At 41.9% G+C, this 18388-nt stretch overlaps 3 protein-coding genes across 3 annotated transcripts in view; all 3 read left to right on the forward strand.

Moving 5' to 3' along the window:
- Nucleotides 1-14592, forward strand: part of sugct (succinyl-CoA:glutarate-CoA transferase) — a 556340-nt gene extending 541748 nt beyond the window's left edge. Inside the window, exon 15 of the transcript XR_013788563.1 lies at nucleotides 14530-14592. The gene's annotated coding sequence lies outside the window, so the exon portion shown is untranslated. The remainder of the gene's footprint in view (nucleotides 1-14529) is intronic.
- Nucleotides 6881-7402, forward strand: LOC306913298 (cofilin-2-like; the record flags this gene model as incomplete). Its single annotated transcript, XM_079489889.1, has 1 exon — nucleotides 6881-7402. One exon carries the CDS (start codon nucleotides 6881-6883, stop codon nucleotides 7400-7402), a length of 522 nt encoding a protein of 173 aa, XP_079346015.1.
- The window catches only part of prkdc (protein kinase, DNA-activated, catalytic subunit), a 96582-nt gene continuing 90019 nt past the window's right edge, over nucleotides 11826-18388 (forward strand). Inside the window, exons 1-5 of the mRNA XM_079490291.1 lie at nucleotides 11826-12054; nucleotides 15888-15964; nucleotides 16068-16172; nucleotides 16774-16848; nucleotides 17580-17688. Coding sequence (XP_079346417.1) covers nucleotides 11898-12054; nucleotides 15888-15964; nucleotides 16068-16172; nucleotides 16774-16848; nucleotides 17580-17688 — 523 coding nt within the window. The 5' untranslated portion in view covers nucleotides 11826-11897. The remainder of the gene's footprint in view (nucleotides 12055-15887; nucleotides 15965-16067; nucleotides 16173-16773; nucleotides 16849-17579; nucleotides 17689-18388) is intronic.

Here is an 18388-nt window from a genome sequence, read left to right on the forward strand (position 1 = left end):
AATATATCTATAAATGTTTAAAGAAGTAGTGAAAAGCCTATACAATTTTCTGGGGAGACATCAAAAAATGTCGGTCTCAGCTAAAATGTTTGGGAACCACTACGTCTATTTAACTAGGCCTACCAGCTATAGTCACTATATGATGTATATCTTTTTTTTTTTTCCAGCAACGTTACTGTTTTTGGTGGGAAGGAAGGGCCCTTGGCCTCGTCTCATCAGAGCAACCAAATATAGCTAAACATGCATCTGGCTGAATATCCTTTCCCAGTTGTCTGGAGTTAATTACATATATTTACCCAGAGATTGATTATTTCACTGCCAGAAATTATGTGACAGAGAACCATCTGTAATACACATGTTGTGTATAGACTGTTGTGTCAATTTTACCAAGTTTAGATTTAGAGTAATGTAATCTATGCAATACTTTAAATTTAATCAATCCGTATCTAGAATTGATAGAGCAGCTCTGAATAGGCTAAGGCCCTCCTCCCACTCTGATTGGAATGCCCAGCTCTTCCGCCCACGCAGAGATGACCACTTAAGAGTTACCGACGCCCCAAAGGCAGCAACAAAGCTAGAAGAAACTTAGCTCTGATCCATAGCTCTAACGAGCAGTATTATTGGATAAACCCAATGGCCTAGCAAAAGTGGCCAGTTTACTGTCTATGTAAAGATCTCCAATGCAGCTCAGCCTCAGACCCCTCCTCCAATCTGAAAATAAATACGCCTTCCCTAATACCTGGTTTAAATAATAGATTATGTGCATAGAGGTATATATTATATTAGGCAGAGCAAAACCCTTTATAATCTTCAGAATCTTCAGGGAGTTCCTAATAACAAAATTATGATCTAACCGTTTACGTGAAGGCTGTGCTCTGGAGAGAAGCACAGATGTGGGAGTAATGGGAGTGAGGTTTCCGACACTGCCATGGATTCAGTCTTAACCAGAGTGGGGCGCCAGAGGACCAGTCATCACCGGGAAAGCCCCACTGCCAATATGTGAAATGAAATGAAATGAAATGAAGTGATTACTATATTTACCCAGGGTATCTGGGCTAAGCTCAAGAACTTGTTTCCAGCCAGGCCCTGCTCATAGAACACATTTCATCGTAGTGGTTCAATGCCTTGTTCAAGGGCACTTCAGCAGTGGTAATTTTAACGTGTCGGACCACTGATTCGAACTGGCGACCTTCCGGTATCAAGACCGCTCCGCTATCCGTTCGGCCACCGCTGCCACTAAAGGTAAATTAAGGCCAGGGCCTCCTTCGCTTACATCCATCTGTGTCTCCAGATTTCTTAGATATTCTTCAGAATATGCATGACACTGATTTACTACAACGAAAAACACTACGAGTCACCACCGCTCAACGTTATTTCAGCTCCGGTGGTCACCTCACCACCGGAGCGGTGGTCACCTCACCACCGAAAATCCAGACTATGAATGAGCCTTTAGTCGACTAAAACTAGACTAAACAATGACTAAAATATGACCACAACTAAATTGCATTTCACTCAAAAGCCTGACTAAACGAAATCAAAATGTGCTGTCAAAATTAAAGCTAGTGTAGTAGTTTTTTGTTAAGAGGTTAAATCTCTATATAATCATTGCTATGTGTGTGTTGAGTAGGGGTCTCCCTGACTCTCCAGCTCTTTAATAAACAGAAAAAACATTTTCAGGTAGGTGACACATTTTCAGCCAATCAGGAGAGAGTAGCTATTTTTTATTTTCATAGTGTGCCAGTTCCAATTCTGTCTGCTCATTTCTTTGTGGCATCGCTTACAATTCCACTTGTATACTCTGTATTCTGACTGCGTTTTCTACCCTGATTGGATACAACTGGTATCCAAGTCTCGGTTTCTGAAAATGCTTTTTTTTGTTTAATAAAAAGCTGGAGAGACAAGGAGACTCCGGTTACTGAACAAACACTCTGCAATGAGTACTATCACAATATAGAGATTTTTGAGCGGTGCCTCCGCTCCATTACGTAGCTATGTGTGTCCGTAATACTCCGTATGTATGTGCATGTGTCCCTATACAGGTACGTGTGCCTGCATGTGTCCGAGCACGGAAAGCTGCAACACAGTAACTGTCATTTCTCGACTGTTTCGGACGCGGGAAGGCTTTGGATGTTCCAGGGACCCCCGGGACCCCTTCATTTCTCAATGATTTTTTCCAAAAATAATCAAAGTACAGTACAGTACAGACTACAGAGCACAGTGCACTACAATACAGTACAGAGCACAGTATAGTACAGTAACTATAACAATGCATGTATGTATCACTTCACACAGGTGTGATTTTAACCCAATCCAAGCCAAGGAACGACAGGTTACGTTTTAAGCACCAGGACGTAATTTTGCGTCTTAAAAATAACAATAGAAACGCTGGCACCTGGTCTGCATTTCTATTGTAGTGTACTGGCATGGATTGTGTTAGTCATTTTAACCAAAGAAAATCACTTACACTTACACTATACGTAACACTACTACAGATATAATTGGGGTTCACTGTGTGATTACTACTAGGCCTGTCACAATTATTACATAATCGCCTCTTAATCACAATTATTTATGAATTAATTTGCATAATCGTCAACCGTTTCCATGTTGAACATTTTAAAACATTTATCTAAAATAGCCAAAATAGTAGATCTACAAGCGTACAACACGTCACTTCGACGTGTTGTAAGCTTGCAGATCAACTACGGTATTTCCGCTATTTTGTAAAATGTTTAGGAAAGGAAAAAAACTATTATGTGTCAGTGATTTCTTAACCCATTTTGGACGGGAACCCCTTTTGGTGTTAGCATTACGTTATGCTTTAGCTATTGAAAAATAGCAGATCTACAAGCTCATAGCGCGCCACCGAGTGGCGTGCTACGAGCTTGTAGGTCTGCTATTTTTGAAAAATCGAAGAACGACTGACATAGAAACATAGCTTTTTCAGAAAACTGTCAGGATGTAGAAGACATTTTTAGAATCTGATCTCAGATTGGGTTAATTTGTATTTTTAGGTTATTTGTCATATCTGCCCTGTGCAACTTGTGATTACGAAGACTATAAAGGCCAAACAGAAATACATACAGTATTGTAATGTTAGAATGTTCAATGCAAAGAAAACAACACACAATTAAATCGTTAATCGCAATTATTTGTGTGACAATTAATCGTCAACGTTAATGTGTAATCGTGACAGGCCTGTAGTGAGTAGAGTTCTCATCGGGCCCAAAAATTAAAGCCCGGCCCTAACTGGGCTCTAACTGATCAGGCCCGAGGCCCGGTCCGGCCTGACTAATTAGCATAGATTTTTGGCCCGACCCCTGGTCGGGTTTGTGCAGAATTTGAGTTCTGTTGCAAATAGCATGCAAATAGTATCATCTTCAACACAACACGGTCACGGTCTTGAAGCAGACAGTCGCCCCATGATGATGAGTTGAAACAAATTTCACCAGAATGATTTGCAAGTGGAGAACAATTGAGATGAACTGAAACAGTGAACGTGGGGAATCTGTAGTAGGCCAATAGATAATGCAAAAACATTTGAAATGGAAAGTGTTGAATTTACATATTTGTATTAGTAATAAGTATAGCACGTACACTCACATCGAGCAGTTGAACAGCAAATGAGTGGAAAAAAGCAAATGTAGCATGTTCATGCCAATTAAAACAAATTTGAGAACTTTGTGAAACGCCAGTCAGCACCATCTTCATAATAGATATTGTAAATACACAAACAGACAGAACAGAACTATTATTTTTATTATTATAAACAAATTCAATATATATATTTTTTTTCATGGAGCCCGAGGCCCGGTCCTACTGATTAGCATACATTTTAGGCCCAGCCCGACCCTAAAACATCGGGTCGGGCCTGGACGGCAGAGTTTGAGAACTCTAGTAGTGAGTACCACTACCTATGCACCTTGTACAGGTTTAACGCAGGGCAGCTTGCATGTCTTTATGCAGATGTACAGCAGCGGCTGAACCAACCCGGTGACCACAGTCACGATGAGGAATATATACGAAAGCAATTTCATTTCCTCTGACAGCAAGAGTCCTCGACTGGCAAAAACGACTAGAGTGATGCCCCAAATGCCAAAATTTCCCACGAACGACCCCATGATCAGGCAGATGACGGTGAAGGCTCTCCTCTTCATGCTGTTGTCCCTCTCCCTCCCCGACGTCTCCCCCGGCATGGGCTGTTTCAGAGCCCTGAGAACGGCCAGGCTGCACGACAGCATCACTGAGATGAAAAAAAGGCATTGGCCCACGTAAAAATAAAACGGTACCTCAAAACTCGCCATGTATGACAGTGAAGCCCCAATGATGACCAGCCAGGCCACCGCAGAGCAAGCCACCCTGTACCGGAGGGGCTTGTACTTGAGGAAGAGCACCGGGTGAACCACTGCCATGAACCTCTCCACGCAGATACAACACTGGAAGACGGGACGTCCGGTGAACATGAGACCACCGATGACGAAGGCATAGTTGAGGGGGACGAGGCTCTTGACGAGAACGAGAATATTCAGCAAGCTGAAGAGGATCTCGCACGCGCTCAGGTCGAGTGTGAAGAACTCGGAGGCCATTGTTCCAGCTGGTCCGGTTAATACCAGCCACAGAACCCAGCTGTTGATGGGGACTCCCAGGACCAGGTTGATTGTCGTGCTGGTGATCTGTAAAATGTCAACGATGCTGTCGATGGAGGACTCGTTTGACTTGTTCATCTTCCTGGCAGCTTTTGACTTGAACGCGCTCTCTCTTTTCACAATTCAATAAAGTCTTTTTTGGAGAGGCGGACAAATTAACAGACAAAGACGGAGACAAAGAGAGAAGAACACAGTCATAAAAGAGACACTTTGAATAGTAAAACACATCTATAACATAATAGTAATACTAATCAAAACACCACTAACATAATACTAATCAAAACACTGGTACACACATAATGTTACATATAATATTTGCAGTCAGACCTTGACCTGTGAAGTCCTCGCTCCTGTGTGCTCTGCTGTCCCAACACACCTGCAGTGTACCACCTGTTGAATGTCCTGCAGTGGCTGGAATATACAGCATGCAAATAGTCATCATCTTCAACACAACACGGTCACGGTCTTGAAGCAGACAGTCGCCCCATGATGATGAGTTGAAACAAATTTCACCAGAATGATTTGCAAGTGGAGAACAATTGAGATGACGTGTGGAATCTGTAGTAGGCCAATAGATAATGCAAAAACATTTGAAATGGAAAGTGTTGAATTTACATACCGGTATTTGTATTTGTATTAGTAATAGAAATATAGCACGTAGACTCACATCGAGCAGTTGAACAGCAAATGAGTGGGGAAAAGCAAACGTAGCATGTTCATGCCAATTAAAACAAAATATAGGATATTATTGAACATACAGTATATAAACCAACTCAGAGACGCGTTGAAAGTGACAACAGAAGAGATCGCTACAGGTCTTTATTTCAGAAATCAAACGTTGGAATGCCTCTGGATCCCCCAGGATGACGTGGCTAATTTTGCCCAGTAAAGGGAAGTTTGGAGTTCTCTTTTGGAACTGTAGCGGTACCGGGCTGATCCGACTCGAACTGGTTGGACATAGATGGATGTCCAGTGACGCTAGAGCCAGTGGTGGAAAGCAACTAAGTACATTTACTTAAGTACTGTACTTAACCCATTTTGACCTGAGATCAGATTCTAAAAATGTCTTCTATATCCTGACAGTTTTCTGAAAAATCTATTTTTCTATGTTTTCTGTCAGTCGTTCTTCGATTTTTCAAAAATAGCAGATCTACAAGCTCATAGCGCGCCACTCGGTGGCATGCTATATGAGCTTGTAGATCTGCTATTTTTCAATAGCTAAGGCATAACATAATGCTAACACCAAAAGGGGTTCCCGCCCAAAATGGGTTAAGTACAATTTTGAGGTATTTGTACTTTAGTTGAGTATTTCCAAATTCCAATACTTCCAATACTCCACTCACATCTTGGATCCAAATATTGTAATTTTACTCCAGTACAATTATTTAAAAACTTTCGCTATAGTTACTTTGTAGATTTTGATTATTATTAAAAAATATACATTCACCAAATCAGCCCAATATACATTTCGCACATTTGCAAATCTACAGCTTAATCGGCTATTTTCAAAATATGTATATGTAGCATTGCGCGGAAAGCGGGGATTGAACCCGGGCCTCCCACTCGCCAGACCAACGCGCAACCTGTCGTGCCAATAGGGCTGAGCCCGATTGGCAGGGCTGTTGCGGGCTGGGTCTTGGCTGGGGGCTACAATCACCCCCCCAGTCTTTGAAGCGCGTCCTTGCGCTTCTCACTTCACACCGCGGACCGCCGCACACGATGTTCCTCATGTCCCTCACGCAAGGATATCACGCTTCACATCCTGCCGACTACGCCAGATTGTAGCATTGCGCGGAAAGCAGGGATTGAACCCGGGCCTCCCACTCGCCAGACCAACGTGCAACCTGTCGTGCCAATAGGGCTGAGCCCGTTTGGCAGGGCTGTTGCGGGCTGGGTCTTGGCTGGGGGCTACAATATTGTATCGCTATAGCCTCAGTAATTAACCAGTGAAATTAGGGTATTTCATGATGCCTCTCATAGGGATTGCATTGGCAGCTGCAGTACACAGTTGAAACGGAACCAGAAGTGGGGCCGCTGTCTCATTTGGGGGCGTGAAATTTGTAGTCCCTGTGTGTCTCTATAGCAACCACAATGACATCACAACATCCCGTCCAATCGGCAATAAATTGTGACACACCAACATCGCCGAGTGTGGGAATATAAATAAACGTAAACGTCCTATTTCCCCGTTTCCAACCGTAGATGTTTTTGTCAGTTCGCCGGCGTTACTGAAAATGGCCTCCGGAATCAAAGTGACAGATGAAGTCCTGGCGATATTCAACGACATGAAGGTCCGCAAGGCTCAGGCCACCAAGGACGAGAAGAAGAAGAGGAAGAAGGCCGTGATGTTCTGCCTCAGCAAGGACAAGCAGAACATCGTCCTGGAGGACGGGAAGGAGATCCTGCAGGGGGACATCGGGACCACCGTCCAGGACCCCTACAAGCGCTTCCTGGAGATGCTGCCCATGGACGACTGCCGCTACGCCCTGTACGACGTGACCTACGACACGCGGCAGGGCGAGATAGAGACACGCAAGGAGGAGATGGTGTTCATCTTCTGGGCCCCGGAGAGCGCGTCCCTGAAGAGCAAGATGATCTACGCGAGCACGGTGGACGCCTTCCGGCAGATATTCACGGGCCTCAAGCACGAGTGGCAGGTCAACAGTCTGGAGGACATCAAAGATCTGAACACGCTCGCCGAGAAGCTCGGCGGCTCGGACGTCATCGCTCTGGAAGGTTGTCCTATAAATTATTAAAGAAGGAATGCCGTGATCCCCCCCCCCCCAAATAAAAACATGAACATCAGGTATTATGATTTTACTAGGAGAAGGATTTGTTTCAAAATAAAAAGGTGTACAGTAAAAGTGTTAAAGTGACCTTTTTATGTGGCCACACCCACCAGTTCATTAAGTATGCCTGGTTTTCAGGTGGGAGGTGATCCACCTGAACCGAAGCTGCACCCCCATGATAAAGGGGGAGGGGTTAGGGGGATGATATTGTGATGTCACTAACGTGGTGTATTCCAATTGGGCCTTTTGACTCAAAGGCTTTCAGAAATACACAGGGAAGACATATTTCAATATTCTAACCACACCTGGAGGTCTGTTAGAGTAATGTTAACTCCATAGACACATACGAAACAGAAAAAGTACAAAAATCACGGCACCCCATCTTTAAGTCAAGCCCTCCACGCTTCGAGGCCTATACCAGAGAAGAGACATCTATCAACCTAAAGTAGATCTGTTCAGTGTCTGTTGAGAACTGAAAATACTAAGGAAGTTCATCTCATCGCTGCATAAACTCTAAACAGAGATAGAGTCTTCTGCCTGAGAACAACCGAAGCTTGACAGCATGTCAGAGAATCCAGACATATTTGATTGCATCAGAGCCACTCCAGTCTACCCCCCAGTAGCCTCTGTACCAGGCTTTCTTTTTCGTGAAATGAAAGCCTGGAGGAACGAATTGGCCGGGGGTGACTGACGGATCGGTGAGATCCAATCAGGGCGTGCGCAAATCTCTGCCGCGACCCGCCCCTCTAGACCAGAAACACATTAGCTCAGGCTAACCCCCCAGTAACAGTATCCATTATACTGTGTATTAATATACAGTGTTCTGAAAGTGTGGTCCAGGCCCCACAGTGTTCATTGAGGGACTTCCAAACCCTTACAGGTCTGTAACTCTGAGAGTGTACACATGGAACCAAGTGGACCCTTACATTTCTGTTACTCTGAGAGTGTACACATGGAACCAAGTGGACCCTTACAGGTCTGTAACTCTGCGAGTGTACACATGGAACCAAATGGACCCTTACAGGTCTGTAACTCTGAGAGTGTACAAATGGAACCAAATGGACCCTCATACAGGTCTGTTACTCTGAGAGTGTACAAATGGAACCAAGTGGACCCTTACAGGTCTGTAACTCTGAGAGTGCAGTACGAATGGAACCAAATGGACCCTTGCAGGTCTGCAACTCTGCGAGTGTACACATGGAACCAAATGAACCCTTACTGTAAAGGCCTTACAGGTCTGTAACTCTGAGAGTGTACAAAACAAATGGAACCAAATGGAGCCTTACAGTAACTCGGAGAGTGTCCAGATGGAACCATGAATTAAGGGTCAATTTGGTACAAATCAAGCCCAGGAATATCGGTCACATCAGTGAACACTGCATGCAGGCCATGAAAAAGTTATTTTTTTGAGGGGCACTAGCCCCTCCAATGCATGGCTTTTGAAGATTACGTCATATGGCGGCCAAGTCATTTTAATGTTTGTTTAGAGCCCTTATGTAAATCGAATGGCAGCCAAGTTTATGAACCTGTCTGTCATTCAGCAGTTAAACAATCATTGACGACGTGAGACGCCGTGACCGATATAAATAGTGTAAGGTAAGAACTACTCTGGAATAGTTGTCTTGAATAGCGATTGGTCAAAATGTCACAAATCTTTTTTTGGTTTTTGTTTTTGAATTCAAGACGTCATTGGTTTTGGCTTTCCAGTGCCACCATCCCACGAACACCTTTTTTGAGTTGTGCAAACCACTCCAACCACCAGCTTTGTCTGTATGTTCGTGTACCTGTCCACTCAAAAAAGGAGCATGGTTGCAATGGTTAGTGTGTGACGTCACTGTTGCACCACTCAGTTCACACGGGTGTGATTTTTTGTAAACATACATAGGTAATGTGGTCTCTGAGCAATGTTCAAGGTTGTACAATTGTGTACAGGTATAGGCTACATAAAGAGTATTTATGTATTTATGAGTATTTATTTTGCTTATTTTGGTTTGGCTTCCTTTAGACATAGAATGAATAGTTTATTTCGGTCTTATGCATGTACTGATCACAACAAACTGGAAATATTTTGACCAAAAAAAGGTGTAGGCTGAAGCCGTAACTTAATGCTTAATTTGTATCTTATATTATACTAAAACAATTATAGCAATGGCAAAAACAATAACAGAACTTCGATACAACAGGTCAAACAAAAAATACATTTCGAATTCGAATCACATGATGTAAACCATAAATTATTTATCATGATGTTATAGGCCTATAAATTGACGTTTTATATTTATCAAATTATATTATCTTTCCAGCAGCATAGAGACTAACAACAGAATTATGATAAAAAAGAAATCGTAAAAAGATTTAAATAAAAGAAAGAAGAGCAAAAAGAGAGCAGTCAGGTGTGTAAAGCAGGTGGATGTTCGCCAGGAGCCAGTTGCACCACCACTCACACTAAAATTAACTTAACCTAGTTATATCTTAAATGGCTTTTAAGTCAAGAGTCATGCATTACGCCATTTAAGCTCCATCTGTTTTATTGCTTTTACTTTTCCTAATAAAGTTGTCCTTTTAGATGTTCCCTCCCCTGGCCCCAACACATGTAAAGCATCTTTGAGTAGGCCTACTCAAGAAAAGCGCTATATAAATCCCAGATATTATTATTATTATTATTATTAAGCTATAACTATAAGTTTGAAGTATAGTGTAAGGTGATGCAATTAACTGGCTCCAGAGCATCAGATTTGGACGGTAACTGTAATCATCAATGGATCCCATTCCAATAAGAACAAGATAAAAGGGGAGCTAAACAGGAAATCCCACAAAGAGGAGATTGTGGCAAAATGTTTTCAATTCACCGATTTCTTCAGAGCCCCCAGTGTGGAAACATACATTTTTATTTTGGCCTGAATTGAGTTTTTCTTTCTCACACTCTACAATTTTAATCACACTTCCACACCATAGACATCTCCACCAAATACACAGACAGACACAATACACAGACAGACACAACCCGTTACATAACTATATCTCAGAATTCAGATTTTAACCATAGCCTATTTCAGAATTCATTGTCTTTTCTTTTTTTTTAAGCAACTATAGGCCTATACTGCCTCACTCTTTTTAGCACAAACAATTAAACGAACAAAACCAATCAACCAACGATAACTACCTTAGAGCAGTGCTTCCCAAACTTTTTCATGCGTCAAGGACCCCCAAATTGACACTAATTAGCCTGCGGACCCCCATTTGAAGAGATATGCCAGGGACCGCCATAAGAGAAGATTTTTACGGCTCTAGCAGAGATTCTCAACCCGTTTCATTTCCTATAGGACCCCCAGTTTGACATGCATTAGTCTACGGACCCCCATTTAATGGCATTTCCATCTCTGGGACCCCCAATATATATTGTAAAATCAATGTTAATTTAACTCTGAGCGTGTACAAATGGAACCAAATGGACCCATTTGGACACTCTCAGAGTTACAGACCCGGGTCGGGTCCATTTGGTTCCAAACTAGCATTTAGCTGGGGACCCCCTGGAACTCCCCCAAGGACCCCTGGGGGTCCCCGGACCCCACTTTGGGAACCACTGAGTATAGACAGAGTTGCAACATTTTGGGGGCAGAAAACATGTATCTACCCAACTAACTAACTAACTAACTAACTAACTAACTAACTAACTAACTAACTAACTAACTAACTATAACTAACTAACTAACTAACTAACTAACTAACTAACTAACTAACTAACTAACTAACTAACTAACTAACTAACTAACTAACTAACTAACTAACTATAACTAACTAACTAACTAACTAACTAACTAACTAACTATAACTAACTAACTAACTAACTAACTAACTAACTAACTAACTAACTATAACTAACTATAACTAACTAACTATAACTAACTAACTAACTAACTAACTAACTAACTAACTATAACTAACTAACTAACTAACTAACTAACTAACTAACTAACTAACTAACTAACTATAACTAACTAACTAACTAACTAACTAACTAACTAACTATAACTAACTAACTAACTAACTAACTAACTAACTAACTAACTAACTAACTAACTAACTAACTATAACTAACTAACTAACTAACTAACTAACTAACTAACTAACTACCACATTAATTTGAAATTTAGTAAAAAAAAAGTCAAAACAGACAGACACAGACAGACACAGCCAGGGACACACATAGCTGTCTATAGGAGTGGCTAGCACCACTCCAAAAATAAATCACAGTTCTGAGGTGTAATATAGCAGAGTAAGTATCTTATTTTGAAAGGTGACACAGGAAGTCTGGGTATTTCCATGCGGTCTCACTTAACAGTCAATAAGGAGGCGTGGTGTGTGTCTTTGTTGTGATTCCAGACAGCAGCAGCAGCACTGCAGTTTGAGTTTGTTTGGTTATATTAATTTTATTTAACATTAATGCAGTCCAGAGAGAGCCATGGCTTCTTCTTCCTCCTCCATGCAGGCTCTGCTGGTGAAACTCCACGCGTGTCTCTCAGAGGAGGAGAGCCGAGCCGCGGCGGCCGTCAAGTGTCACGACATCATCGGGGACGTGGGGCAGGAGTGCATGCTGACACACACCGACAATGAACTCTGTAAGACCGTCACGTCTGTCCGAGCGCTTATACGTTTAAAATACAAATTCATTATGTTCCTGCATGCATGCATGCTGCCTGTCCCCGCCAAAAAGAACATACTATTTACAAGCTCAACAGCTTTTTGGTCAAGCAGTTATTATACATGTTCCCTGCAGCAGCTTCTGAAAGTCTTTTAAGTTTTTCCACTGGGATTTTAGAAAGTGCTTATAAAGATTATACGAATACGAGACTGCTCGCCCCTTTACCAACTCGATTAGACTCATTGTTTGTCCATAATCAAGCCAAGGATTAAAGATAAAGAAGGGTACATATGATTTATCTATTCATAACAGTGTCATAGGCCTATTAAGTAGTTTGGAAAGTAGCTTCAACGATTTGTATGGATGAATGAAAGGCGCACCCGCCATTTTCCCCCTTCCAAAGTGCAAATAAGGTGTCACATATAATGTGCAGTTTGAGGCTGGTAGAATGATATGCACTGGGATTAATTATTGTAACTTTAATTAGCTTCTCAAATCTCAACAGTGTGTATGTTGTAGTACTTGTACAGTCACCTAAGTCAGTGGTTCTCAACCAGTGGTCCAGGGACCACCATCAGTGGTCATTGGGGGGGCTCCAGGAGGTCCCCAGCTAAATGATGGAGAGTTGGTTGCATATATGAAAAAAAGGCACTTTACCCTAAAAAAATCACACCCGTGTGAACTGAGTGGTGTAAGGTCTTATATAGACTGATCAGCTGTGGTCTGACGTAATGAAATCACACCCGTGTGAACTGGGTGACCGTAACAACCATGCTCATTTTTTTGGCACAGACAGACAGACACGTAAACTAACAAAGCCAGTCGTAGGAGTGGTTTACACCACTCAAAAATTGCTCAACAGTATTTTGTAGTAGTAGGTGTCCTTAATAACATACTAAAAGTTTACCAAAGTTTGACCATGCGAAAGGTGCTATTTTCAAGATGGCGTCCAAAATCATTAAAATAGCCTAACTCCTTCATTATTCACCCTAGAAAAGTAATGTTTGTGTCTAACCCTATGTTTTTGGGGTCTAGGAATCCATTGAACTTGTCCAAATTGCAGAGATACAATTAGATAATTGTGAAATCCAATATTTTGTTTGTGGCTCTATTAAAACCCTCTGAAATGGTCACCCGTTTCAAGTTAACTAAACTAAATATGTAATGTCCAAATATTTGTATATTTTTTGGAACAAGGCTTCAAGATATCCTTAAAACACAACAAAACTAATAGTCACAATTATCAGTAATTGAGAAGGTGGTGGCAGAGAATATTGTCAGTTAGATAATAGTCAGATAGTATTGCTTGCAATATTGAAACATTTTGGTTAGCTCTAAATCAAATTAGGTGATCATTTTGGCTTAGACTTAGATTATCCTCTCCCCTATTCAGAACAGCCAAAAAAGTGCAAAAATCACACTCGTATGAAGTTAGGTGTGCCCACTGTAGCCTATTTATAACGGCCACCTGACATATTACGCCATCATTTAGTCACAGTGCTCTAAACAAACCAAGTCGATATACTTGGCTGCCACATGACGTAATCGTCAAAAGCCATGCATTGACCAGATGTCCCTCTTTGCGTGGGACAGTCCCTCACATTGTGACTTGCAGGCAATTGCATCAGTGTTCAAATGCCCCCTAATAGTTGGCCTTCTGTTGTAAAGCTCTCTCATTGTCTCTTCCTGCAATATGTGTTTTTAAGCCTGTTAAAATAGCATAAAAGAGGAGTTTATAAATGATAGCCAATAGGCCAATAGGCCTATCGAATATGACATCAAGGCATTTAATAGCAACTCAAGTAGGCCTAGTAAGTTGCTAACCCGGTACTCCAGTATGGCTTGTGTGGGACAAGTGGGATGGGGGGGGCGGGGTCCCCCCATCCCACTTGCCCCCCCATCCCACTTGTCCCACACAAGCGATACTTCTGTCCTTCAATTGAACAGTTTGGATCTGGTCACCCTAATTGGAACGCCCCTCAAAAATGTAGTCTGACCATTATGTGCATGCAGAAAGCAATGCTTGTTTGTTGGATAGCAGCAGGGACACAGTGTAGAGGCGGGTTAGATTGGGATTCTATTGGGAGATCCATCATTTTGCACTTAAACCCCAAACTACTACAGTTTCGGGAATAAGAAGATGCCTGTGACAAGTAAATCTGAACCCTATCCTTGCCACACTCCACCACCATCCCTGCGCCTATACACCAACTAGATACATGTTATGATAGCTCTGTACTGACTTGAACACCCTCTCTAGGCCCATAAGGGGGCTTTTCTCTCCACTGTATCCCCACTGAGGAGTCCATCTTCCCCATAGACCAGACAAGTGCATGGCCATTTGTTCCTACTAAGTGTGTTTGCTGCAAAGACTGAGCTTGTAGATCGCCTATTTTCACAATGTTTGTCCCTTCCCCCAGTTTAGGAACCACTGCCCGATAGAGCGTCGCAGTCCCGCGCCCTTTCATGACGACGCCAGGCCCAGGAAATGAATCACAATGCATTTTTCCCATAGACATTTCAAAAAGTATTTATTTAAAGACCTTTTAAGCGTCGTATGAAGCCAACTCGAGTCGTGACAAATCATGACAACAAACACAATATTTTGGACCAAACAAATAATTACATAGAAGAAAAACAACAAAAGCCCGAAAAATCGTGTTTGTTGTCATGATTTGTCACGACAAGAGTTGGCTTTGTCCGCGGCGTAAACGTCTTTAAATAAATACTTTCTGAAATGTCTGAGGAAAATTAACGGAGAATCATTTCCTGGGCCCTGGTAGGGGGCGGGACTGCAACGCTCTATAGGGAACTTGGATTATTATTATTTTGCCAGACACCTTTACAAACAATAGTGAAGACATTTCGTGTTAAGACATTTCTTCCAAGATTTGTGTAAAATTCCCAGTCTATCACTTGGCAGCCATGCTCTTACAAATGTCACAGTACCATCCATTAATAATGAATGCACTCCTTATTGGTATGGAATCAAAATAAATCTCCTGAAAGCTTCAACAGAACGTGAATTATGTGTATAGGTGATGAATTCACCAATCCTGGGCATTACGGCATATAGAAAAGGGAGAAATGTCCTATTACACTGTTATAACCTTATAACCAATTGCTTTATTATATAATTGTACTTGACTGTACATAGTGTAATTGCTTGACTATAATTTATATATGCTAATTGGATTCCTAGATCACCAAAACATGGGGTTAGGCACCAAAATTACTTGCCTACCGTGAATAATGAAGGAGTAATGGCCTTTTAAGGAACTGGGGGCGGCCATCTTGAAAATCTGACCTTTCGCAAACTTTGGTAAACTTTTAGTTATGTTATTATGGACACCTAATACTACAACAAACTGTTGAGAAACCTTCTGTTGCAATTTTTTTTTAGGGTCAAACTATAATTGCACACGCCTTAACCGAATGGACCCTTATTAGATCTTGTGCTTTTTTGGGGTGTAGTTGCTTATTTGGGCTTGTTAACTCCTAATCTTATTTAAATCAGTGGGTCTCAAACATGCTGAGTTAGGTTTAGTAATAAGGCTTCTGTAGGTTTAGGCATAGTTTTACTGAGGTTACGTTTAGGAACAAGGTTAGGTTTAGGCATAGTTTTGCTGAGGTTACATTTAGGAACACGGTTAGGTTTAGGCGGCATAGTTTTACTGAGGTTACGTTTTAGCACTACCTTTTAGACCAGCTCTACCTTTATTAGACCACAGGGCGAGCCTTCTTGTAGTGTCTGATAGCCTGTATGTGATGCTGCAATTTCAAGTTATTCGTCGCTATTTTGTCTCAAAGGTCTACAGACATCCTTGCTGTTCTCGAAAGAATATGGACTGCTCGTTTTCCTCAGAAAGTCCCTGGCGTGGGAAGAGGTAGGTCTTCTCAAGACAACCCGGCAAATGACAATAATAAAATGAGAAAATGAGTGAACTCGTGTCGTCGAGTGATCTTGAATGAACCAATCTGTTTTTCCAGCTCAAGGATACCAGAGTTGAGATCTTATTTTTCCTCGATAAGTTCTTGGAGAGGATACGTGGAAGAGTCAAAGGATGGGATATGACTTATGCTGTGGATATACGGGTATGTTTATGTTATGTGAATTAAGGTTGACTTGACTGAATCTTGACACAATTGTAGTATTTTTTTCCTTGCTGAATGTCATGCTCGTCAAATGTATGGGATGTTTTACTTTCATTTAAAAAGAAGGCTCATAGCTCGCTTTGTTTCTCCAACCTTTTTCAAAGATTTGCATGTCACCTCTGTCGGTTGGAAACCTCGATATGTCTAAACGTGTTACGTTTCAGGATTCAAAATGAAAAGCATCTACAAGCTCAAAACGTGTCACTTTGCGCTACTTTTGATGCTTTATGTGACGCTGTAGTGTGATCGCGTTAATTTGTGTATTTACTATACTATAGTACTATACTATACTATACTATACTATACTATACTATACTATACTATACTATACTATACTATACTATACTATACTATACTATAAAGTGGGAGCGATTGGTGCAGGTGGTGAGGAGATATGACACACTGACACACATTCATTCATTCAGACAGACAGACAGACAGACAGACAGACAGACAGACAGACAGACAGACAGACATTGACTGAATTATAGTATGATGATGATGATGATATGATAATATACTATAAAATATTCTCATGCAGGACACATGCATGGCTGTGTATACCAAGGAAAAAGCTGCAAAAGGCCGAACCCAAGGGATGGAGCTCCTAATCAAGGTTTGGCTGCTTGTTTTTTTGCCATGGTCTCCACCTGGAGATGTTGATTGTGTGCAATGCTAGCTGGTCTAGTGCTGCACGATCCTTTGCTCAAATGTCAATCTCAGTTTTCCTCCACAAGAACTGAGATCACGGTTCTCACACAATTCTCATATTTTCCATGAAAATATGTGTTGTCTTTAGTCTGTAGTTGCTGAACATTACTAAATTCAACATGTGGCACCTGGAGCCATAACTACTGGGACTTTAAACGGACAAAGTGCTTGACTTAAACCTCTCTTAAAGGGTTAGTTCAGGTTTTGGCCTTTAAAGCTGTAGGAAATACTACACTTGCCATTAATATGGTGGTTGGCTGATTGCAAAGGTATTAATTGGCATTTGGTGGGGGGTCTGGGGGCCACGCATTAAACATAAATGAATCCACAAAACTACCGTCATTTGTATTGTTGACCTATATTTCTACCATATGGAGCAACTTTCGTTGAACTTGGAACCCTCTGTCACATAATAATGATTCATTATAGGCTCTCAAGAGTTAAAGATCTATAAGGGTCCATTTTGGTCCCAAGGACCACTGGTTGAAAACCACTGACCTACAGTACTCTGCACCATTTTAGGCCATTTCCAAATATTTCCAAACATGTAAAAGACGATAATATTATGCAGAAAACACGATGGCAAAACAGCTAAACTATATCATCCTCACCTGTGCTTTAACTCTTGTTGTCTAGGTTCTTCTTCTGACCAAGACGTCCAGCGTCGCTTCAGACATGAGAGTCAGTGAGATATTCAACAGATACTACAGTGAGCTCGGCCAGAGGACCAAAATCGCAGATTCCGGTGAGTGTTGTTACGCTTGTCATTATTATCCCCGTTGCCTTTAACACATTTAGACCTGAGCTCGATTCTACAAAATGTCTTCTAAATCCTACCAGTTTTCTGAAAAATAGAAATAGAAAATGTTTCTGGTCATGTCAGTGGTTCTCAAACATTTTCAAGGACCCCCATCTGCAAATATGTTGTTCCAGGGACCCCCCAAACAGCTTAAAAATCACACCTGTGTGAAGTAAGTGGTGCAACTCTGTGTGGGGGTCCCCAGGGTGGGGGGGGAGTTCCAGACCCACAGGAACGCACCCAGGGTGCCGGCCCGATTCCGGCGAGCCGCGTCTGAAACGGTTGAGAAATGACAGAGTTACCGTGTGCGTCCCTCTACTGTACCCTCTACTGTACTGTACTTGTACTGTACTGGCACACCCAAGATCACCATATATACAGTTAATATGTGCGTGTGTTTGTGTGTGTGTTAGGTTGCGCACAGGTGGTGAAAAACAACCATTCTGTTTTCGTGCTCAGATGCACCCACCCACCCACCCACCCAGCCAGCCAGCCACCCACCCACCCAGAGACACACACAGGGCAGTATTATGCGTTTCTTAAGTACCAGGTCTTATGACTTAACTTAAGACCTGGAGGCGTGGTCAATGCTGTTTGGCCAAATGGCATTGATCACGCCTCCAGGTCTTAAGTTAAGTAATAAGAC

The sequence above is a fragment of the Electrona antarctica genome, assembly GCF_951216825.1.
Source record: "Electrona antarctica genome assembly, chromosome: 20".
NCBI lineage: Eukaryota > Metazoa > Chordata > Actinopteri > Myctophiformes > Myctophidae > Electrona > Electrona antarctica.